Raw genomic sequence first — 25344 nt, 5'->3', positions numbered from 1 at the left:
CTTGGATACCTAATACTTGACCCGAACAGCTACTCTATAATTCCCCTGAATTGACTCATACTGGGTTATTTGATCACGTCTTCTCTCTAGCCCCCCTTACTTCACTCAGATTATCTTGACTACTCTTACACTGACAAAATATCAGCCTTGCTTGTTAAAAACTGTGTGGCCTGTGGCGAGAGGCCGCCAGAGGGGGATGGCCATAATATGTGTCTCCTGTCATGCTAAAAACAGACACATGAAATGTGGCAGACAACTCAGAAGTTTGGCTTTCCATCACATGCTCCCTATCCTCCATGGTCAAGGTGGCCACCATCGTCCTCCACTTTGTGGAGACCCCTTCGTTCAACAGTGGGCAAGACTCATTCCACTCAGCAAGCCAAAGCACCAACATCAGGAAAGCAAATCCCATCCTTTAAGGGATACCGGTGCAGTAAGGGAAAGTAGCAGGATAATACTGAGTGCTGGCTTTAGCATTGGCTGCACCACACCCTGGCATAATCCATATGGCATAGTACATAATACACATGGCATCAAAAACGCATCAAAAGAACAAAAGGTTTGTCACCTCTGTACATTTCCTGTTGCTTATGAAAAATTAAATGTATTCTGATTCATTCATTAATCTTTAAATCATCACAGATTCCTGGAAGGGGGGGGGTGCAGCAACAAACTATTGATGCAGGAGAAACGTCAGGAGAAAACGCCTCTAGAACATGGCCATATAGCTCGAAAAAACCTACAACAACCCAGTGATTCCGGCCATGAAAGCCTTCGACAAACTATTGATGTTATTCTTAGGAAACCGAAAACAGTTCACTTCCCAAGGCTAGGAGTAAAGCCTAATGCTTTGCTCCTAGGCACAGGAGTCTGGAGGTTAGGTGAGAGAAACTGACAAACAAGCAACAAGTCCATTGGAAAGATGGTATTTTAATCCAGGATTCTCAGGGTCATGGTATTTTAATGCAATAACTAAATGGCTATCAAGGAAGAGGCATTGCAGATGCAGTTTCTGGAGTGCATTCAAATCCCATATAGAGAAAGGCAGCTAGACTTTTACTAGACAAAACTATAAATCTTTACATAACCTTTGTAAAACAATAATGCTAAAAATAACTACAGTTCCTGTGGGACTCCAGCATTTGGATTAATCAAGTCCTGTAGTGTTAGTTGGAAAATTGTTACAGAAACAAAAGGACGGTAGGACTTTCAGACTATACAAGTCAAGGATACAGTAGCATTCAGAGACTGAAGTAGTTTATTTCTGTCTATGCCTTCAGGGCAATTAAAAATTCTAGGGAAGTGGTTAATGTAACATTGTTACTTACTGAGCAGGTCCTCTTCCAAAAGGAGACAAAGGGTATCCTATAATGAACATTGTCTCTTTCCACTTCACAAGCCAGATCTATACTAATTACGTAGTTAGAATAATCTCCAAAAAGAAAACCTGTCTCTAGCTGGTGAAAACAGGATAAAGAATACATAAAGGGGATAAAGAATACATAAAGGGCAAAGAAGTAACACCTAGCTGCTCTAAACAAACACATGCCCCACATTGGATACCAGGTCACAACCCTCACACCAATATTTAAATGGTGGATACAGTGGGCCCTTGCTAGCCATTGGCTCTGGTTCCAAGGCATCCTGTGAATACCAAGAATTGAGGATGCCCAAGTCCTATTATGTATAAAATACTGTCCCTTACATAAAATGCCAAAATCAAGGTTTGCTTTTGCGAATTTTGTGAAATATTTTCAGATCATGGATGCAAAAAAGATGACTGTAAGTCCTTCGATATCCACCTCTGCCATGTTAATACCCCCTTCCCTCTCAAAACCTTGAAAGGCTATTAAAAACCTAGAGGCAAACATTTATGGATTTGAAAACACATCTCCTTGAACCCAAACCCCGAGGAAAGTATAGCACCTGAAAATGGCAAAATTGCCCCCATGCCTTCTGGATGATGCTACAGACATTTTGAGTAAATAAAAATTGGATAAAAGGCCTGAAAGATGCCCTTGGGACCACAATCAACCCTAGCCAATTTAGCTCTTTTTTTAAAAAAAAAAAATCAATTAAGAGAACAGACTTAAAGGAGCCAGAGTAGGAATGCAATTGTTTTAACTGATGAGGGAAGCAAGATAGATAGTGTTGCCATTGATTTTTACTCAGACAAAAAAAATCACAAACGTTGATACTTAGATATGTGGCCCATAAGCGTGTGAAAGGAAGCTTCTGTAGTCCTGATTAGGGAAGCCTTCTTGACATGCCCTTTGGAATCAAAGAACCCTTTTGGAACTTGCCCAAGGTTATGTACCATTCACATTTCCTAAGTGTACGGATCAGTAATACATCATAACCTATAAGAAGTTGTTCTTATGAGTACAGCTGTTAAGAGCTACAACTTTAAGCCATAATGGTATGCACATATGTGCAGGCAAGCATGTGTGGGAGGTAGTGCTTAACCTTTCTTCAATCTGTTCTTACTTTTTGTTCTTCCTTTAACACACTTTTCGTCTGATTGGAGACTGAAACACACATGCAACTATCATGTGCAGTACATGCCATAGTTTTGGATCAAACTATTTTTTAGATTTATAACATGCTTCAAGAAGAAATGAAGATTAATTTTCCTCTCTAGAGCATTGAAAGCACTGTAGCAAAAGAAATGTGGATTGATAATTTTAAACATCTTATTTCTGTTGGACATTATAATCACTGCATCAATGTGCTGTGTTGTTTTTTATTCATTTATCGGGATATGAATATATTCAGTATTATAGGTTTCTTGAAAAGGAGGGGGGAAATCAGCAAGCCTGTAATCAGACTAATCATGAATACTAAACACTTATTAAACTGGTAAAAAGTACTAAAATATATATATCCCTTCTCCCTTGTGCTGTATGCATTAAGCATGTTATCTCCAGAACAGTAAATAATAGAATGAGAAAACATAAAAGGTGTTATAGCTGGTGAAATGTGCAAAATAAAATGGAAGATAAATAATTTAAATGGTTAATATCGGCTAATGATATTGTAATGTCACCACAATTGATCCAATTGCACCTCTGAAAGAACTGAAAAAAAATCAAGATAGTGAAGTATCTTAGTGTAGGCTAAATAGAAAAATCTTAAAAATATTGTGTTGTAGGTGAATTTAGTGAAGAGTCAGATAATTCTACATATGAAGTTTGGCTTCACATATACTTCTCTCTAATATATACTTTTCTATTAAGATTCCTGTATACTCAGAGAAACCTTGGAAATAAATTGTGTAGAAGAGGTTCTTAAAGTTAATATAGTGATGAAAAAAATAATAAAAAGAAGTTGTTTTTGCTTAAACCTAATATCACTGATATTCTAACTCTTTCTGTAGGGTTCCCCCCTCCCCAAACCAATTCTACCAATTGCGTAACAATAATTATTACTTTAGAAATTATTATATTATAATTTTTTGGAGGAAAATTGTTTTGTCTCTATAGAAACAGAAGATTTTTATAAATGTGGGGAAATTATGGTAATTGTGAAATAGCGCACAAAGGGAGATTTATAAATAAATACTCAAAAGAACGATACTTTTATTGGGCAACCAAAATGCAGAAAATATATTGTGCCAATAAATGTCTTTTGTGGGCTTTGATGTGTTTTGCATTACCCCTCAATATATGTCCCAAAAGTAATGAGAATGATTTGTTTTGTGTGAAAAAAGGACGAGAAAGGAAAGTGACAGTTGAGGGAAAACCCAGGCATTTAGTTTGACCTTTGTCAGTTGAGTCTGCTCCTTTGTAGCATTCAGTACATTAGCAAAGTGCATACTAGTTTTTGTGTCTTGTTACGGGCGAAAAATGTGGAGGTTTCTGGAACACCATTCCTCAACTTCAAGAACTGAGAACAATGTGGCTCATGTGAAGACTTTTCCGAATGCTTAAGATCTTTTGGGGAGGCCTTACTCTCAGTTAAGATCTTTTGAGGAGGTCCTGCTCTCAATCCCATCTCCTGTGCAATTGGTGGGGACGAGAGACAGAGTCTTCTCTCGGCTGTAGAACTCCTCCCCAGTGAAATTAGATCAGCGTTCTTCCTCTTGGCCTTCAGAAAGAGAGAGAAGACATGGCTGTGTGACCAAGCCTTTGGTCAGTGAGCAGTGCAAGAATTTGAATAGGGAATATGTGAAATTGCCTAGGAAGGAGACATAAGTTATTATGGAAGTTAAATAGGAGTATTTTGAAGGCAATATGTTAAATAATATTTAACTAAATCAATTTATTTAATCCAGTGTTGGCCATATGCAAATTCCCCCATCCATTTTTGCAGCTCCCAGAACATAAGAGAGAAACCCTCCAATCACAGCGAATGGTGTTCTTGGCAGTCTTTTCAAGAAGCGTGGTTTTCTTTTTAAAGAGAAGATTTAAAGCAAACTGTAAGTGGACATCCAGCTATGTCGGGTTTTGGCAGGAGATACTAGTGCCGGCCACAGCTGAAGGGGGTAGGGTGAGGATTAGTCTCTGAAGCTGCCAAAGTTGTCCTCTTCTACACTTAGAAGATAATAATTTTAAAGATGGTCCAAGACAGATGTTATTTAACATGAAATGTGCAAAATGGAATTAAATGCTGAAAGAGTCTGCAGCCTGTGGTGATGATTTCTGTATTTGGCAGACAAGTCAAGGGTGTATTGCCTTCTTTTATTTCCAAAACAGAGCTGAAAGAAATAGCAAGGCAATACTCATCTCTCATAGTTGTTTTGTTGAGAAATATTAAAAATGTCATAATCCAGGGATTCTCGGCCAGTGTTAGACAGAGCAAAATATAGTTTCCACAGACAAAACTGCAGCATGAGACCACAGAACATACTGAAGAAAGCAGAAGTTGCCTGAGAAAATCTGTGCCTCTTTGGAACACAAAATTGCTCAAGAGACAGTCTCCTTCACTTGAGTATTTCTGCTTTTGCATCATGTACAAAAGTAATGTGTGGTTTCACATGGATTGATTTTCTTCTCTTTATAAATTGTATAAAATGAATTAGATATTTCTTATGTGTTCTTTTAAAGAAAAGGCTTGATGATATATATATTTTAAAAGTCTATAAACTTAACAGGGGCTTCCTCCCTCCACAACTGTCCTGTCAGTCAATACTCCTCAAATAATACCTGCCTTAATGTAATGACTACATTAAACAGAAGTATTATAGTCATAGATTACCTGTCTTATTCTTTTACTGATGAGTCAAAGGACTTTTAATCAGTTGGCTTGCTGAGCAAAGCAACTTACATTTATTAATTCTGTACAGATGCTAAACACAGTTCAAAGTATAAACCATAAGTCTTTTTATTATATTCCCCAATACTGCATTACATGATTACCATTCTCTTGACCCTGACGACAGCATTTCTCAAGTTGGCTTTACTCAACAAAGGGTTCATATCACAACACTAGAATAATGTATGCTGGATTCATATTGACACTCCCCCCACACATTTCATAAACACTGAACACATAGCAGATTCTGAAGAATGTAGACTGGTAAAGAACTATGCATTCAAGTGTTTAAGTTATTCACTCATGCAATTCTATACCACTTATCTAGGAATAGGTCTCACAACTACTAAACAATTAAGTTGGGACATATAGCATTATGATGCCAATAAATAATTCAAAAACCAAAATAAGTCATGGAACCAAGGGATACTGGCACATATATTCTCACCTAGATACATAGGGCCTATGACAAAATGCTGCAATGTAAAGTGCTCCTTTTCAGAACTCCTGAAATTGCATTCTCAAATTTTATTCATTCAACAGTCCCTCAGTATTCTATGTCTGGTGGACATGTTCAGTCTTCACCAGTCCTTGAGGTTTTCCCCAGAAAGAGAATACCATGAGGTGTGGTATTTTTGGTTTATTTAAACTAAGAAATCAGAACATGCAGAGGGAGGTTTACCCTTTTTCATCTCCCCTTACTGCAATGTCATGGTCCCAGGACAACTCCACAGCTTTTTTCAATCCTTAAGACATAACTCTTCTGTACTGTCGATAAATAAATAAATGTAAATATTTACCAATGACTTAATGGAATAAATATGCAACAATACAACAAAACTTGACAACAGAAATTATTCTACAGAAGCAGAAATATACTGCCAAAGAATGCAACTTATTTTTCCAAGAACAAATATGTGGTAACTAGGAAATCTTGAAATAAGTTATTAAATCCAGTGTCGATACATGCAGAGCAAAATTATATACCAAAAAACACATCCAATAAGTTCTTCTTTCTAGAAACTTCTAGATCTTCCAGGCGACTCTATGGTCCATTTCCAGCAGAAGTTAACTAGACTTACACTGGAGGACCAAGAGATTCCTGGAGGGAACATTTTAAGCACACTCACAAAAGTCAAACTATATTTAACCAATTAAAACCACATTCCAAGCATAACAAATATAAATACTCAATTAAAAGATCCCCCTACCACTGTTAACAAAAGCTGAAGGGCCATTTAAATTAAAAGGTTGTTTGTCAGTAAAAATAAGAACAGAAAGAGGGTCAACCAGGCACCCATGGGTTGCTCTAGCACCAAAGGGGACTTGTAGAGCTGCTGCCAAGGGAGAAGGAAATCCACTTTTGAATTTACAATGCTCTGAATTGTACAGGAGTTCCCTCAGTGCCAAACCTCAGAAGAAACAATAAGCAGGATGAAAAAGCTCCCATAAAATGTGGAACAGCTGTAAGAGAAGCAGTCTTAAAATCTAGAGTGGATTTGCTAACCCTGCATCAATAATTCCGCCATCTTCACTTATCTCCTGTACTTGAGAATGCTTCACATTTAACAAAATGTGAAGATCCACAAACACAGAGACACCTTGTCCAGAAGTTCTCTGGTATTGTGTCCTTATGGACTTGTGCAAACATACATTTATAGTTTTATGTAACATAAGGTAGTTTTAGTGTACCACCCATAACCTCTACAGATGGATTGATGAATCACATCTCACAAAACAGCTTAGACCTTCAAGGAAAATAATCCAGTACAGTGTAAGCAGATAAAAAAGTTGGACTTGGCAAGGTAACCTCAACATCTCAAGCACAATGGCTAGGCTGGGCCCCACTACTGCATTGCCTCTTGACTAGGAGGGTCACTGGGGCAATATTAGCACTACTGAAATGTAGTTAAAACTTAAGATGGAGGTCCCCAAAAGTATGTTTGGATCAAATTGCATCATAGATTTGATAGGCTGAAGATAATTCCAATTTTCTAGTCAGCAACAATTATGAGAATATCTACCAGTTTCATTTATTTACACAATCATCAGCTTCTGAGTAGAAAGGAAAGACATACACTGGACAAATAAGTAATAGTGAAATATTAAGGACACTCTGGTGTGTTGTTTAGGGAAAACAAATACTAATTATGTTATTTCAAGCTATATAAAGAGAGAAAGAGAGATCAAGAGAGAGCAGAGGAAGCTAAAGAAACTACTTATCTCCAGGTATATATAAAGCTGGCTCTTTTAAAATTACATCTCAATGCAATACGCTGATAGTTGTTAGAAAAGCAGTGTATTTTTCTCAAGGAAAATGAAAAGCTGAAAAATCAGCAGTCATGTTTCTTTTATTAACTTACTTTAGGGTCTGCACACTTGAACTGTAACCTCCTCACCATCTCGAGCATGGCCGCTTTCAGGTTGACGGGTTCTCTGTCCTGAAAGACAAAAAGGGTGAAGGTCACTCCTGCAAATACAAGGAAGATTTCCATAAGAGAACTGGAGGGAGGTGGAAGAGGAGCAGCCATCTCTCAGCACTTTCTGTTAGCCAGGTTGCCCTGAATACATTCACTCATTCTTTTGGGACTGAGGTTAAGCAACCAAGAAGAAAAGATATATCTGCCAAGAGCAGTGGGAGAACTGCTGGAATGAAAATTAAATGCAATTGCACAGGACAAATCATTCATTGCAGGCTCAAATCCTGCCGGATGCTCAGCATTCTTCACTGCTCCTCAAGCCAAAAATTCAATAGTTGTCAAGGTGGGACTCAGTACTTTTCAGCATAAAGGCCTTATGTAGAATATGCCTGCAATGGTGACCTGCTTCCATGTTTCATCTATTTTCTGTAATTGGTATTGGCTGCCCAATAATTTAATCCTGCACTTTTCTGGTCCCATTTGGACGATGGAGCTGATGGAAAGAACTAATTAACAAAATAATCAAGAGTTCACACTTCAAAAGACAAAGCAGTAGGAACCTGTAGAGTCCCCGGAATATTTGCTTCTTTTGCTTGAACTAGCCTCTCTTTAGAACTAAACTGCAGTTCCGATTTAAAGTGTGAGGAGAGATCACAACAGTAAAACAAGTATCTGAGGGAGGAAACCTTGAAACGGCATTTTGTCTTCTTGACCTGTTTTCCTTGGAAAGATCTGTGGTTTTGAGAGTACTTTTCTTTTTCACTGACTGAAGAGTGATTCAGTAAGTCATCTGTAGCATTTGCCAAAGAAAACAGTATTTACAAGGTCCAGAAATACCTCCTGAAAGATATTCTGGACTATACGTAGTGTTAAGACACGTTTGTGAATTGTTCTGTTGCTGCTGAGAGACAGCCATCACTATTGAACTCTGTTCACACCCCAATCCCACCACTTCACAGTAACCATTTCATTAAAGCTGAATAGCCACCAAAGACAGTGATCAACTACTTATATACCCACAGCAGGTTGGGCGACTTCCAGGAAACACTTGGCAGTTTCAAAGCCCACATAATGTGTTGGCTCTGATCTTTACACTTTCTATTGTTGCACCAATTTCTTTATACCTCCTCAGCATTCTCAAATAAAATTCTAGAAAGAACTCTCACATCACCATTCCAACCAGTACCTTCAGGCTTTTATATGTTAGCCACTTCTATTGTCCTATGTTTGTGTGGTAACATTAAACCTTTCTCTTATACACAGCCAGTAAAAACAAGCTTCTACACAGCTGAATAAAAACCCAGATTATCTGCTTTGAACTGGAATATATGGCAGTGTGGACTCAGATATCCCAATTCAAAGCATATATTGCGGGATTTTCTGCCTTGATATTCTGGGTTATATGGCTGTGTAGAAGGGCCCCAAGTATTTGACATATGGAAAGACTCAGTCATAGAAACAGAATACATGAGAAAGAGCTGACATGAGAAAGATCTGACGCAGTGTAGTGGTTTGAATGTTGGATTACCAATCTGGAGACTAGGTTTTGATTGTTGGATTACCAATTTGGAGACTAGGTTTTGATTCCCTGCTTGACCATGGAAGTCTTGGGTGAAACACATGCCCTCAGCCCCCCAAAAAACCCATAATGGATTCATCTTACTGTCACCATAAGTTAGAAGCTACTTAAAGGTACCCAACAACATTAGTTCATTCCTAGACCAAAAAAAGTGAGCATCCCAAACAAGCTTACTAGCTGTAAGTATTAAATGAGAACAGTTTTTCTTCAGTTATCTGATGTGATGGTAGACAATTCACATTTACTTAGTTTCCTGCAGAGTAGACTGAACTTTGAGTAAAACTGTTAGGATACAAACTGAAAAGTCTTTGCTCAAAATCTTATCTCATACTTAGATAAGTAGGATTTAAGTCCCTTCTACACTGCCATATAAAATTCAGATTATCTGCTTTCAACTGGATTATATGGCAGTGTAGACTCATATTATCCAGTTCAAAGCACATAATGCGGATTGTCTGCTTTGATAATCTGGATTATATGGCAGTGTACAAGGGACCTTAGACAAGTAGCTATCAAGTTTTAGAATTTTTGTTTCTCATGCAGTTATAATGTTGCTCTTGCTTACACAGCTATTGCAAGATTACAGAGATTATGCCTGTGAAGCACTTCAAGTAATGTTCTCTTCCACACCAGAGGATAACAACAGAAAGCTGTATTGATCTGGAGGGACTGAGCCTCCCTTATCCCGCTCAATTTATGTTCAAGGATACACTGAAGACCAAGTCAGTGGGAGTAAAAATCAGGTAAGTTAGTGGCAAATAGATGGGTAAAGTAAACAAAAGCAGAAAATATAAACAAAAGAAAATGTTATTTTGTCCTTTTGCCCAAAAGTTCACACAGACTGGGTCTGCATTGCTGAATGTTATATTATTCTCTTAGTTCAAGACGGTGTTCTTGTTTTTGGTCATGGTAATAGCTTTTACCCTTCCCAAGACTGGGGCGAAGCCAATCCCTGCCAAGTGGGAGTTATATACCCTAAAGATTTCTAAAGACAGCAATAAAATACTGCAAGCTTCAGAGATTGAGTAAGAAGGAGTTCATTGGTCTCTTCCAATCAGTAAATATGGCAGCAACATGAATGCAGAAACACTGAAGCACGTTCATTCATGTCACCACCATATAATATGAGGTGTAATTGTCCATGTTTTTTGCATTTGTGATGGGTCCCACAGATGAACCCTTGGGGATAAAGCAGGCCAATTCTGTTGAAGCTCTCATGGAGAAAGCTTCTTACCAGCATGAGGTTTGGTACATCTCTGTTTATCTATAAAGGCATCTTGATTAAGTAACTCAAGCAGAGTACAGAGAAGTCATGAAACCTATAAATTTAAACTGTAAAGCAAGTCAGTGCATATGCAATAAATATGTACATACAATCAAAAAGCTCAATTACTAAAAGCTCATTGCTGGTTGCCACACACACAAACACATTTAGGGCAGACTGAATGCACCGAAATATAAAATACAAATTAACAGGAACATCAATTTACAAGAGGGAAAAGCTGTTTAAGAAAGCTTTGCTTTTAAGATGGCCTTGTGTACATATTCTCACCCATCCAATCCATAATTCACCTAACTCTGGCTCTGTTTGCATAATAAAAGAATAAGTCAAATAGTCTATTGGGCTTTGAGGGAAAGGGAAACTCTTGCCCAGTCACCTGAAAAGTAAATGGTCATGTAAGTGTACAACAGACATATCTAGGCTGACAGACTTGTATGCCAGCAGCTTTTTCTTGCATCTGCAAATATGAGAAGCCTTGCCTAAATAATATGCACAACTGGCTTCCAGCCAAACTTGTGAACTTGTGCTCCACTCCCAGATCATGACAATTTAGAATTAGTTACATATGGCACTCAGACAAGATGTTCCAAATGTATTTCCAGACTTGTGGAATACTGCCCGTATTATCTAAGTGTTGCATGACAAGTCAATTTTATGAAGCATAGAAAAGAAACAGAAATTAAGGTTGTAGAATTAACTGCATCACTTCAGATTGCAAGGGGAAAATAACATTTTAGTAAGAAAGAGTCATATGGAACCTTAAAAGATTTTGGCATTGTTTCCATGTGTATTCAAGTCATTTCTGACTGCTGGTGATCTTATCACAAGATTTCTTGTTAAGATTATCCTTACACTCTGAGGTCGAGTAAGTGTATCTTGCCCATGGTCATCCAGTGGCTCTCCATGGCCAAAAGCGAATTCAAACTCTGACTTTTACATTAAAAGGCAAGTATCTGTCTAATTCTCAGGAACCAGCTTCCCTTCAGATGGAATGGAGACACAGAACTGAACATCATCTTCAGAGTGGAAAAACTGCACTCCTCAACCTCAGATGGATCATCTTAGTTACTCCATACAGATGGATTATACCCTGTAGATCTCAAAGCACAACTATTATGGAGCTGAGAAGATCTCTGTATATGTACTGCAATAAATAAATCTCCAAATGCTATTCTCTGGCAGCAACTCAGCAGGTAGAAGCTCAGCGACTGTTGCACAATGTATAGTATAACAAATCCATTGACCGGGACAATTTTATAGTCAATATTACTGAAACTCCCCAAGAGGTCAAGGATATTCCGCCCAGTTGTAGCCTCAGTGCATTTGGAGAGGAATTTACCAACGCTATGAAACTTTTTATTATTTATTTATTTCATATATTTCTACCCCGCCCTTCTCCCCACAAGGATAGTATGAGCTACGTCAGGCTATCAAAGATGAAGCAAGCTTGTTTTCTGCTGCTCCAGAGAGTAGGAGACAAAGGAATTGATTTAAAATATAGGAAACATGATTCTACATAAACATTAAAAGAACTAAGAGATGTTCAACAATTGAATATGCTGCCTTAAAGTGTGATGGAATTTCCTTATCTATCTATACACATAATCTCTATCTATCTATCTATCTATCTATCTATCTATCTATCTATTTATCTAATTATCTATACACATAATAAAAGTGAAAATGTGTATGTATGTATGTATGTATGTATGTATGTATGTATGTGGTGGTGGTGTCCACTTACACAGACAGCTTTTGTTTGTGGGAATGGACCTTGATTTTGGGAATTGTAGTTCACCTGCATCCAGAGAAACTGCGACCCCCACCGACAATGCACCAGGACCACACTTGGCACAGAGAAATTCCATGACCACCTGAACATACTGAGGGGGTTTGTGGGAATTGACCTTGGTTTTGAGAGTTGTAGTTCACCTCCATCCAGAAAGCACTGAACCCAGCTGATGTCAGATATAGACCAAACTTGGCATGTCACACAGATGCTATATGGTCAACTGTGCATACTGGCCTGGTTTGGAGGTGAATAACTTTGGACCTGAGAGTTGTAGTTCACTCTTATCCAGAGAGCACTGAGCCCAGCCAATGCCGGATCTGGACCAAACTTGGCACACAGATCCAACATGGCAAACTTTGAATACTGGTGGGGTTAGGGTTGATTACCCTACAATTTTGGCAATTCCAGTTCACCCAAATCCTTATGCATTTTCTTATGGGAGCATTCATAAAAAAACAACAGGGCTGACTTTTTTCTAAGAAACAGAGCTACAGATTACCCAATATTACCTAATATCCCAAACAAACAATGCCTTTTTCGAATAACCCAGGCACTTCTGAGTCCCCAAGCTAGTTTTAAATTAAAGGGAGTGATTTGGTTGTGTTTTCCTGCATAGCAAAATAAGGTTGGACTAAATGGCCCTTGTGGCCTCTTCCAATACTATGTTTATACAGTTCTGTGTGTCAAAAGTATCAATTCTATCAAGATTCACATCTCTGAATATCAATTTTTCATACATAAATTTTAAATAAATCTGCTGGGTTGAATAAAACATTTGAAACAAGCAACAGTAATACTGAAACAGGAAAAAAAACTCTGTATAAGATTTGATTCCTCTAGCATGGAAAAGAAACCAAAAATGAATAGAAAGTCATGCACAAAGAACATGCAAGGAAAAAAACAAGAAAGTAACCATTATGAAAACTCTATTTCTCAGTGGAAGCTGCAACTCTGCAGAACACCCCTTCTGCAAAATAGCCTGGTAACTAAGGAAGTTAACACTATCACTGAAACAACTCCTACAGCTATGTTTTCTAGGAACTGCCCCAAAACAAACTACTCACACTTGAGAGAAAACCTAAAATTAAACCTATCAGCTATGCCTTAGTTTGCAAAAGATATAGAACTGTGAAAGCAAATAACGGCAAGACTGGCCTTCATTTTCCACCTGCAAACAAATATTGGGTTGCTGGCAATATGTTTCCTGCTTACAAACAGAAAACTGCAAATGCAGAAGAGCAGGGCAATAAACTGCAGCATCACTATCAATTACACTTCTGAAATCCTATAATGCTAATTATAGGATTTCCACACAAGAAATCCTATAATTAGCATTATTCAACTTGTTGTCCTCCAGATCTTTTGGACCACCATTCCTGGGATATCTATCACTCATGGTAGCAACAGACAGACAGTTAGTATTAAGATAGAGAAGGCAATCCAGTGCGGCCAGTGCTGATCCTTTTTTATTCAGCAATATGCATAAATCACAGGTTAGGTAAAGCCAATATATCGCTGAAGCTATCTTTATCCATCATCCTCCCTACCCAATAGAGCTCATAAATTTTAATCATGGCAGAATTTGGCTGCAGTTATTATAAATCAATTCTGGGATACAATCAGATTGTTCCAGTCATTGTACCAATTATCAATTCTCCTCCTCAATCACCTATGCAGCTCCATACATTATGGAGAATTTTTCAGTTATCACCTTTGTTCACTTAATATAATTATGTGGAGCTTTGAAAATCAAACCACAAATGTTATTAGTCCATGTACATTCTTAGTAGCTTGCCTACCTTCAAGTGTATGTGTTAGCAATTGGTAGCACAGTATGGTCAATGAGAAAGTGGGAGGAGTATTTTCCAAACTGCAAAACTTGTCATTTCTTGGTTTGTATAGAGGAATTTCTGTTCACTTAAAACCCGGATCCAAACCTCAACAGATACCAAGGGCCTACTGTGTGTGTAAAATAAAGATGAAAGCATTTCTTTGAAAACAACAGGACAGTTGTTTGCCTAGGCCTGGATACAGTACAAATTATATGCTTTATCAATGTATTTAAAATGATATTGTACCCTGACTTGAGCCCCGAGGAGAGGCAGGTAGCCAATTTATTTATTTTTTGTCGTGTCAGGAGCGACTTGAGAAACTGTAAGTCGCTTCTGGTGTGAGAGAATTGGCTGTCTGCAAGGACATTGCCCAGGGGACGCCCGGATGATTTGATGTTTTTATCATCCTTGTGGGAGGCTTCTCTCATGTCCCTGCATGAGGAGCTGGAGTTGATAAAGGGAGCTCATCCCCCTCTCCCCAGATTCGAACCTGCCACCTGTCGGTCTTCAGTCCTACCAGCACAGGGGTTTAACCCACTGTGCCATCGGGGACTCCGATGAAATGTATTATTGTTGTTTCTGTTGGGATGCAGGCGAGAGGATACCCCCTGCGGGCTTTCTTCCCTCATGGTGTCATGTCTGCTGGAGTTAGAAGCTGATAGTAGCCTTCTTGAGCTGCTTGGTGCCAGCTTGACTGGGGTCAGGAGCCAATAGTAATAATAATAATAATAATAATAATAATAATAATAATAATATTTTCCCCTGACATGAAGTCCAGTCGTGTCCGACTCTGGGGTGTGGTGCTCATCTCCATGTCTAAGCCGAAGAGCCGGCGTTATCCATAGACACCTCCAAGGTCATGTGGCCGGCATGACTGCATGGAGCGCTGTTACCTTCCCGCTGGAGTGGTATTATTATTATTATTATTATTAAACTTTATTTGTACCCCGCTAGCATCTCCCAAAGGGACTCGATGTGGCTTACAAAGGCCAAGGCCTTAACACAACAACAGCAAACAATAACAATACAATACAAAGTAAATTAAAAACATAAGCAGTAACAAAACATTGCACCATTACGCAATAAAAACCAGGGCCGGGCCAGTGATGGGTACAGGTTAAAAAGTGCTGGTTGTGACAGGAGGTATGTTGGGATTCTGGGCAAGTGCAATGTGCAGAGTCCTAAACTCTAATAAAGTGCTTCTGGGACATAGTGCTGGGGGTTATCCTATTCTGGAAAAGCACATTGGAATAGCCAGGTCTTCAAGTTCTTCCTAAAGACTGCCAACGTGGGTGCTTGTCTAATGTCTTTGGGGAGGGTGCTACTGTTCCAAAGTTGGGGGACAACCACAGAGAAGGCCCTGTCCCTCGTCGCCACCAAATGCGCCTGTGACGCAGGTGGGATCGCGAGCAGGGCCTCTCCGGATGAACGACGGGAGCACGTGGGTTCATAAACGGAGATGCGGTCACGCAGGTAGGCAGGTCCCAAACCGTTTAGGGCTTTGTAGGTAAGCACCTGCACCTTGAATTGGGTTCGGTAGGTAAACGGCAGCCAATGGAGCTCCTTAAACAGGAGGGTTGACCTCTCGCTGTAAGGAGCACCGGTACTTATTGATCTACTCACATTTGCATGTTTTTGAGCTGCTACGTTGGCAGAAGCTGTGGCTGACAGCGGAAGCTCGCTCTGCTCCCCGGAACCTTTTGGTCAACAAGCTCAGCAGCTCAGTGGTTTAACCCACTGTGCCACCGGGGGCTCCTACCACAACATGAGGAACTGGCCTAAGTGGAGTATCTTGCATTTGTCCCTATTGAACTTCATTTTGTTAGCTTTGGTCAATCATCTCTCTAACGTGTTAGGCTCTGATCCTTCTATGTGGTTCTGGAGTTGTTGTTCCAGAAAGCCTTTCCAGCCCTGCTTTTTAGGGAGAGGAATGAGAGAGCCAGGGCTGCCTGGCGGCTGGAGCCTTGGGCCCAAGTGTGGTGCGGCCTCCTTCTGCGCCGCTGCCTTACCCGGAGGGCGCGGTAGGCCTCGCCGAGGGTGAGGAGGCGGTGCTGGCGGTGGGGCCCGGCCAGGGCGCAGACCACGCAGACCATCTCCCGGTGCTCCTGGCAGTAGAGGGCCAGCTCCTGCCCGTGGGCCTCGCACTTCTTCAGCCCGGGGGCCCGGGGCTCGCCATCGGGGCCTCCCTCCAGCCCGGCCTCGGCCATGACCCCGGCCAACTCCCAGGCCAAGCACCAAAGTGGCCTCTGCTGACTTGGCGATCCTTCTTTCTCTGCCTGTATTCCCTCTCCAGGCGGGACTTTCCTTGCTCTTGCTCTTCTTCCTCTCTCACTCACAACCCCTCTTTTCTTTTCTCCTGGACCTCCTTCTGAGAACGTGTGCTGACCTCTAGCACCCCTCTCCTTCACAACCTCTCCCCCCCCCCCTCCCACCCCCAATGCCTGCCTTTCACTTCCGAAACACAGGCCAGGAGGACCTGCACCTTCGCTTTCCTTTCTTGCTGTTTCTGTGTTTTGTGTTTTCACTTCCTGAGTCACTTAAAAGGGCGATGCCTTCCCGCTCTCCCGGTCAAGGCAGTGGCCGAAGCAGTCGCGGTTCGGGGAGGGATTTCCCCCACCGGGGTCTGGTTTTCTTTACTTTTTTGCTAATTAAAATCAAACCCCTCTTTGTTAAAGTGGGAAAATGCGGCGTGTTTCCCTGTCCCATTTAATTGTTAGGTCTGTTTTTTTCTTCTTCTTTTTTCTTGTCGTGGCTTCAAACTACAGAAAGGAGATTCCATCTGAACATTAGGAAGAACTGTGAGAGCTGTTCAACAGTGGAACTCTCTGCCCCAGAGTTTGCTGGAGGCTACTTCTTTGGAAGCCTTTAAACAGAGGCTGGATGGCCATTTGTCAGGGATGGTTTGAATGCAATTTTCCTGCTTCTTGGCAGGGGGGTTGGACTGGATGGCCCATGAGGTCTCTTCCAACTCTAGGATTCTCTGATTCTAGGAGCAACTTGAGAAACTTCGCTTCTGGTGTTAGAGAATTAGCCGTCTGCAAGGACGTTGCCCAGGGGACACTAGGATATTTTGATGTTTTACCATCCTTGTAGGAGGCTTCTCTCATGTCCCCTCATGGGGAGCTGGAGCTGACAGAGGGAGCTCATCCGCGCTCTCCCCGGATTCAAACCTGCAACCTGTGTAAGCCGCACCAGGTCATTCGGGAGATGTTAGCGGGGTATAAATAAAGGTATTATTATTATTATTATTATTATTATTATTATTATTATAGGTCTTCAGTCCTGCCGGCACAAGGGTTTAAGGCTCCAATCTGTTTTGGAGAGAGGAAGGGAGGGAAAGGTGGGGGGTACCTGTGAAAAAGATCTTGGAGTCCTCATGGGCAACAAGTTAAACATGAGCCAACAATGCCATGCAGCAGCTAAAGAAGCCAATGGGATTTTGGCCTGTATGTGTGCAGATCCAGGGAAGTCATGCTGCCTCTCTATTCTGCCTTGGTCAGACCACACCTGGAATCACACTGTGGCCAGTTGTGGGCATCACAGTTTAAAGGAGATGTTGACAGGCTGGAATGTGTCCAGAGGAGGGTGACTAAAATGATCAAGGGTCTGGAGAACAAGCCCTATGAGGAGTGGCTTAAATAGAAGAGAAGGCTGAGATGAGACATGATGGCCATGTATAAATATGTGAGGGGAAGTCACAGAGAGGAGGGAGCAAGCTTGTTTTCTGCTGCCCTGGTGACTAGGATGCAGAACAATTGCTTCAAATTGCAGGAAAGGAGATCCCACTTGAACATAAGGAAGAACTTCCTGACTGTGAGAGCAGTTCAGCAGTGGAACTCTCTGCCTTGGAGATTGGTGGAAGCTCCTTCTTTGGAGGCTTTTAAGCAGAGGCTGAATGGCCATCTGTCGGGGGTGCTTTGAATGCAATTTTCCTGCTTCTCGGCAGAGGGTTGGGCTGGATGGCCCACAAGGTCTCCCAACTCTATAATTCTATTGGGGGGTCGGGGGGTGGGAGAGGGAGAAAGAGATAGGGAGAGAGGGTGTGTTGTCAAAAGCTTTCATGGCCAGAATCACCAGGTTGCTGTAAGTTTTCCAGGCTGTATTGCAATGTTCCAGATGCATTCTCTCCTGATGTTTCACCTGCATTTGATTAGCTGTTCAAAGCTAATGAAGGTGACCTACTTCAACATTCACACTTGCCCCAAACAGACAAGAGTTCTTCCTTCCACCCTGGATATTACACAGCTATATAAAGCTCACTTGCCTAGCTTCCAACAGACCTCACAACCTCTGAGGATGCCTGCCATAGATGTGGGCAAAATGTCAGGAAATAATGCTTTTGCAACGTGGCCAAACAGCCCAGAAAACTCAGAGCAGCCCAGGGAGAGAGGAGTTGGAAGCTTAGTAACTGGTCTGGCAATAATCAGGGAGGGGAAGTCCTTTGAAGTCTGCAGAATGGTTCCCTCCCTTTTTGGGACAAGATGGAGTGGCTGAAAGGAAGAAGAAACTGGGCCTATTCTTTCCTGGCTGCAGGGGTGGATTGAGGATTATATATGTGTGTGTGATGTTGTTGTTGTTGTTGTTAATGCGCACTTGTTGAAGCCATCAACTGCAAAAGCCCCTGAACTCCCTTTCTTACAAAGTTAGGGCTGTAGGACAGGCATGGGCAAACTTCGGCCCTCCAGGTGTTTTGGACTTCAACTCCCACAATTCCTAACAGCTCATAGGCTGGGAGTTGAAGTCCAAAACACCTGGAGGGCCGAAGTTTGCCCATGCCTGCTGTGGGAGGTGGTATATGTAAATATGGGTAAAGGTCTCCACATGTCACTTGGCTTTCTTTTTTAAAATGGCTTTGGGAGAGGGTGATTTGGAGGTGAAAGAGTCGTAATCATCATCAACATAGGTGATCCCTCGTGGCCAAGTTCTTTAAGCCCATCTTGGCCACTTACACATCAACAGAGAGGGCATTTATAAATTGCATAACATTCCTTATGATGGAGAAAGTGGCTGACTGGTCGGTTTACTCAATGGCAGGTGCCAAACATTAGGTAAAGGTAAAGGTTTCCTCTTGACATTAAGTCTAGTTGTGTCCGACTCTGGGGGTGGTGGTCATCTCCATTTCTAAGCTGAAGAGCTGGCTTTGACCATATATGCCTCAAAGGTCATGTGGTCACATGACTGCATGGAGCACCATTACCTTCCTGCTAGGGCAGTACCTATTGATTTACCCACGCTTGCATGTTTTCGAACTGCTAGGTTGGCAGAAGCTGGGGCTAACAACAGGAGCTCACCCCATCCTGCAGATTCGAACTACCAACTTTCTGTTCAGCAGCTTAGCAGTTTAACTCACTGTGCCACCGTGGCCCCTTACATTAGACAATATATTAAAAGCAGTAAAGATATTTTAGTAGATTAGAAATATCATAGAAGTTCCAATATTATTATTGTGTGAAACTAAAATTTACATTGTACTCCTATTTTAATACAAGATTTTTTCAAGGATATGTTATATTTAAGAATATTATATCTGAAAAAAATATTTTGATTTGCTTATCTGAGGCCTACACATACGTTATATAGACTCAGACCTTTACTGTTGCAGCTGTGCAATGAGACTTATAGTTGTGGGTGGACCCTCTTTATCTCCTGGCAAACAATATTTTTAGACCCAGTCCTCCACTGGCTAGAGACATGCAAAATTAGGATTTTAAAACATAAATAGAGTTGTATCCCATCTCCCTTTCTGCTCACTACTGGTGGTAACTGGATGGCAGCTCCATGTGTCTGATATACTTTCTTATACAGTTGCCCCTCCCTCCCCGGTATCAAGCTGTGGATTTTGAAAATATACCCCCTCCTCAAATATATTTCCTCCAGCTGGAGGAAAGTTCTGAGAGTGCCTTGGACTGCGAAAAGATCCAACCAGTCCATACTGCTCATTGGAGGGAAGGATAGTAGAGGCCAAGATGAAGTACTTTGGCCACATCATGAGAAGACAGGAAGGTTTAGAGAAGACAATTATGCTGGGGAAAATGGAAGGAAAAAGGAAGAGGGGCTGACCAAGGGCAAGATGGATGGATGGCATCCTTGAAGTGACTGGATTGACCTTGAAGGAGCTGGGGGTAGTGACAGCCGACAGGGAGCTCTGGCATGGGCTGGTCATGAAGAGTCGGAAACGACTGAACGAATGAACAACAACAAACAAATATATTTCCAAAGGCAAACCCTGATTGTGACATTTATATAAGGGACACAATTTTACTACACTCTTGTATATAATGGGACTTGAGCATCCAGAGATTCTGGTATCCACTTGGAATCCTGGAACCCAACCTCAGCAGATACCAAGGGTCCACTGTAGTTCTTTATCTTTCAGTCATACTTTGACTGGACAACTCTTCAAACCGATAACACTTTCAAAAAGAAGGCATCAGTCCACCTTATAGGAGAGGTGTTATATGATGTTACCTTGTGACTCACTCTCTGGATTGATTGACTCAATCAAGGAAGCTGTGTGTGTGTGTGTGTGTGTGTGTGTGTGTGTGTGTGTGTGTGTGTGTTGGGATGTCTCTGCCATGGATTTCAAGGTCACACTGTATTCCTTATCTGGGCAGTTGGATCATCCATGTTTCCTTAGAATCAATAAGAACTGGTATGCTTTATGGTAAAGATGTAGCACCTATTTCTTCCACTTTTTCCTTCCTCCAGAGTGAGTATCTTTCAGTAAGTCTTCTTGGGTCAAAAGATGTATGTAACCAATCCTGAAAAGAGTAGTACGTGTAGCTGCCATACCTAAGAGGGCAGCAGTGGTCATATGGTTAACATTTCAATCTTTTTTTCATCTAGAGAATTAATTTCAGTGGAAAAACAGCCATAATGTGAATGGAGCAGGTTGTTCCTAACATCTCGGTAATGCTTGCCATGTTGGATTCAATGATGGTTGTTAAAAATGTACAGTTACACGTGAAAACACTTTGTAAAACTGCTGTCTCAATTCAGTTCTGTGTCCAATTACCTCACTGTGAAAACCTCAAAGGAAATTGTTGAGAGACTTGCCCTTAAACAAAAAAAAAGTCCAATGCAATCAATAACATTGGAGAGTGAGTTGGAACTCAGGAAGTACAAGTTGGAATCTACACAACACACCATATGTTTTGGTGTATGTTTACAGTCAGTAACTAGTCAAAGTACATCTGGGAATGGGGAAGCAGATGAGCTATTCATGGTGTAATTAGCAAGTGTTAAGATTGCTAGGATCCAAATGGCAGAATTCTCATCTAAAGTATGACTGAACCCAGTAAGAGCCTATTATTGGATCTGCTGGGTGGTGATTGCAAAGAAGAAACGGTTTCTCCATCACCTTTGCATCTGCAGAGTGACAGTGAGTGAACTGCTTTTTTGGGTGTAGGACTTTGCTTTGTATGATTTAGTGCAGGACTCCATCTTCAAAGGCTCAGTGTAACATGTTCGCAAAATACTTGGAGAGGATAAAAGTGTTCTCATCTGCTACTGCTAAGGTCTCAGTAATGCTTGCCATGTTGCAAGCATTACCGAAACACTGCAGCTGGAACAGTTCACTCAATCACAGATATATGCTTTGAGAGCCAAGTGGTCAAGTCAGCAGTGGCAGTTCAGCATCTCCTAGATGAAACTGTTTTGTAGACCAGGGGAAAGAAAACCAATAATCCTCTAGATGTTTTGTACTACATCTCCCATAACTGCTTATAACTGTCCTGCTTGGACTCATTGAAGACCAAAATTTCTGGAAGGCCAGCAATTTCCCACACCTGTACTAGATCTGTTTCAGCGTCATTGTGGCACCAAAACTGGCCATCACATGTGATCCGATCTTGAAGAGAGAGATGTAGGAACGCAACCCTATTGGTTCTATTAAACCTCTCAAAAATGTTTGGTACCATTGACAGTAACACCTGCCTACATCAATTGTATAAACTGGAATTTAGGGGCACACTAAATTTTGCTTCTAGGGTGTTGTATGGTTTTCTGTGATGTATGGCCATGTTCTAGCTGCATTTCCTCCTGACTTTTTGCCTGCATCTGTGGCTGGCTCCTCTGAAGATGCCAGCTATAGATGCAGGCAGAACATCAGGAGAAAATGCTGGTAGAACACAGCCATACAGGCCAGAAAACCATGCAGCAACCCAGTGATTCCAGCTGTTAAAGTTTTCAACAATTTTGCTTCTGTTTTAATGGCTGGTAGCTACAAATGAACAACTGTTATGAAGTTTCACATGGTCCCATCTGGTCCCCCATGCTGTTTAATATCTGCGTGAAACTATTGAGTTAGGTAATCAAGAAGTTAAGGATTAGGTGTTATTGGTATACTGGTCATACTCTGCCCCATGCCATCTAAATCAATGCCACACAAAGCACTGGTCCATGTACCAGTGCTGGCCTGCAAGCTATTGATTGATTGATTGTTTCAGGAGCAAACCAATGTATTTGAGAAAACACAAAGTATAAAAACTTGGCATTCTATTAAATGTCTTTTGACCAGTATCTGGCCACTTGGAGTACCTCTGGTGTTGCTATAAGAAGGTCCTCCATTGTGCATGTGGCAGGGCTCAGGTTGCATTGCAGTAGGTGGTCTGTGATTTGCTCCTTTCCACACTCGCATGTCATGGACTCCACTTTGTAGCCCCATTTCTTAAGGTTGGCTCTATATCTCATGGTGCCAGAGTACAGTCTGTTCAGTGCCTTCCAAGTCACCCAGTCTTCTGTGTGCCCAGGAGGGAGTCTCTCATTTGGTATCAGCCATGGATTAAGGTATTGGGTTTTAGTCTGCCACTTTTGGACTCTCACTTGCTGAGGTGTTCCTGCAAGCATCTCAGTATATCTTAGAAAACTATTTCTTGATTTAAGGCATTAGCGTGTTGGCTGATATCCAAACAGGATGGGCCGGAGAGGTCATTGCCCTGGTCCTTTCACTACTGGCTGCTACTTCCCAGCAGATGTCAGGTGGTGCAATACCGGCTAGACAGTGTAATTTCTCCAGAAGTGTAGGATGCAGACCCCCTGTGATAATGCAGCATGTTTCATTAAGAGCCACATCCACTGTTTTAGCATGATGAGATGTGTTCCACACTGGGCATACGTACTCAGCAGCAGAGTAGCAAAGCGCAAGGGCAAATGTCTTCACAATGAAGATACAGATACAGTGTGCACTATTAGCAATGGGTTGATAATGAGTTCCTTGGAAAGAAAGGAACAGTTGTAGTCCATGGTCAAAAATATGGTGCCAGCACATGGCACATTGGGGAAAACCCCTGCCATTCCCCCACTCCCCCCTCTTCAGATGGCTTTTAAAATAGTTACCTAAATCAGGTAGGATAGCAGAAGTATTATTTCATTTTCAAGCTTTGTAATGGGTTGAGTGAATATTGTGTGCTTTCATCCCGTTTCTGACAAGACAATCCCATCTTGAGGTTTACTTGGCAAGATTTCTCCAGAGAAGGCTTGCTGTTGCTTTTCTCTGGATAAATATTACTAACAAATTCATTCCTAATAGGAGAGGTCCCGAAGGCAGGCAGGGTGGTTTTTCATTCCTTCAGAAGGATCAGGCTAATAGCTTCAAGCTATTCTTCTTTTTGTGAGGTTGGGCAATCTAGAAATGCACAGTAAATTCATTGCTTTTTCTTAGAAGGGGCTCTTTAAAGAAGCTGGTCACTCTGGAGCCAGTGATAAGAGAGCAAAAGAAAGAGTACATACCAAAAGGTAGAAGCTACCACAGGACTGAGCACCTTACAGCAGACGCCTAGAGGATTGTGAACTCTTTTCTATGTGAAAGCTTGGTGCATGGAATCTGTCACAATGACAAGCCCTTCGCTAGTAAAACAGAAAGGGAAAGGAAGACACAATCATTCTCTGCTACCTTCATTGCCATGTTTATCTTGCATTTCAGTAAAATCTTCCTTATTGTACTTGCACTGCTGGCACTGTGGGACTGATCCTCCCTAAAAGGTTTACAAGATGCTTCCCCTCTCGGGCGTTAGTGCAGCCTGCTGCCAGTCCTGAGGAGTCCTCTATTTGAACTCTTTAAGCTGACAGATGGTTTTTTTGGTACCTAAATGCAAAAAAAAAAAAAAATGTTGTCTGTACTGCCGGAAATAATATGTTTTGAAGTGAACAAAAGAGGATAACAGATTTCTCAGGGTATGGTTGCCAGATGAAAATACTTTTAAAAAGGAAGAAGCAACAGGCAGCAGAAATGACACCAGTATTTGCTCAAGGGAGCCACAGTGTTCTGCAATGCAGGCAGCCCATTGTATTTTGCTAGGGCAGCGATGTTCTAAAATAAGTGAGGCTTTTCAAATAAGGTACATTTGCAAATGTTTGTGAGAAAGAGAGGGTTTCGGATTTAAATTCTGTCTGCCTCTTACCGTGGGCTCAATTTCTTTCCATAACATAGATTTGAAACATAACCCTTCTGAACTACAACTCTGAGATTCCCACAGTGGAAATGGTGGCTGAGGCATTTGTAGTCCAAAACAAACTTTGCTCAGCTCTGATTCTGAAGTTTACCTGCTTAGCTAGTCCAAAGTAAACAAACACATTTGTTTTGTATATATTTTTCTCCTAAAAAGAAGCTTTTTTCTTCTTCTTTTTCCTCTTTATATCATTGAATAAACATCTCAGGGAAAGAGTGGCATTATGTTGTCTGGCCCCAGTCATCATTTTTGGTAGTCCTCCTGTCTATCCTGCTCCACAAATCTATCATGTTCAGTCAAAAGTAAAAATAGGCTCTGCATATATAAAGCTATCAAAGCACAGAAATCTAAGTAGAAGCAGAATTGCTGACTGCACAGATAGACCCTCTGCATGGATGCATGCATTTGTGTGTATATACACACACATACACATTTTATTCCACCTTACCTGCATGGGAGTGAGGAGCATGCTGAAAAAAAGAGAGCAGGTGAAAGGCATAAACCTGCCACACAGAGAGACACAAGTACTATCATTCTGATATCAGGATTTGCATGTTTAAGCCATACATGACTTGGGTTCAAACTCTCTGAAAAGCCATAAAATAGATGCTCCATCCCATGGTTTCTGTATCCACAGATTCCACCACCCATTACCTGAATATATATATTTTTTAAAATCCAGAAATCAAATCTTGATTTTGACTGTTTATATAAGAGATGCTGTTTTACTATGCCATT

General features: G+C 41.1%; 1 protein-coding gene across 1 annotated transcript in view; it reads right to left on the bottom strand.

Annotated features, from left to right (window-relative positions):
- TRIM44 (tripartite motif containing 44) overlaps positions 1 to 16681 on the bottom strand; it is a 115257-nt gene extending 98576 nt beyond the window's left edge. The window contains exons 1-2 of the mRNA XM_060752750.2: positions 16168 to 16681; positions 7617 to 7694 (exon numbers count right to left, since the gene is read on the bottom strand). Coding sequence (XP_060608733.2) covers positions 7617 to 7694; positions 16168 to 16365 — 276 coding nt within the window. The 5' untranslated portion in view covers positions 16366 to 16681. The remainder of the gene's footprint in view (positions 1 to 7616; positions 7695 to 16167) is intronic.
- Positions 16682 to 25344: the final 8663 nt, after the last annotated feature.

Source organism: Anolis sagrei, chromosome 1 (genome assembly GCF_037176765.1).
Source record: "Anolis sagrei isolate rAnoSag1 chromosome 1, rAnoSag1.mat, whole genome shotgun sequence".
Lineage (NCBI taxonomy): Eukaryota > Metazoa > Chordata > Lepidosauria > Squamata > Dactyloidae > Anolis > Anolis sagrei.
The sequence above is the reverse complement of the archived record's forward strand: the minus strand, read 5'-3'. Positions and strand labels throughout refer to the sequence as shown.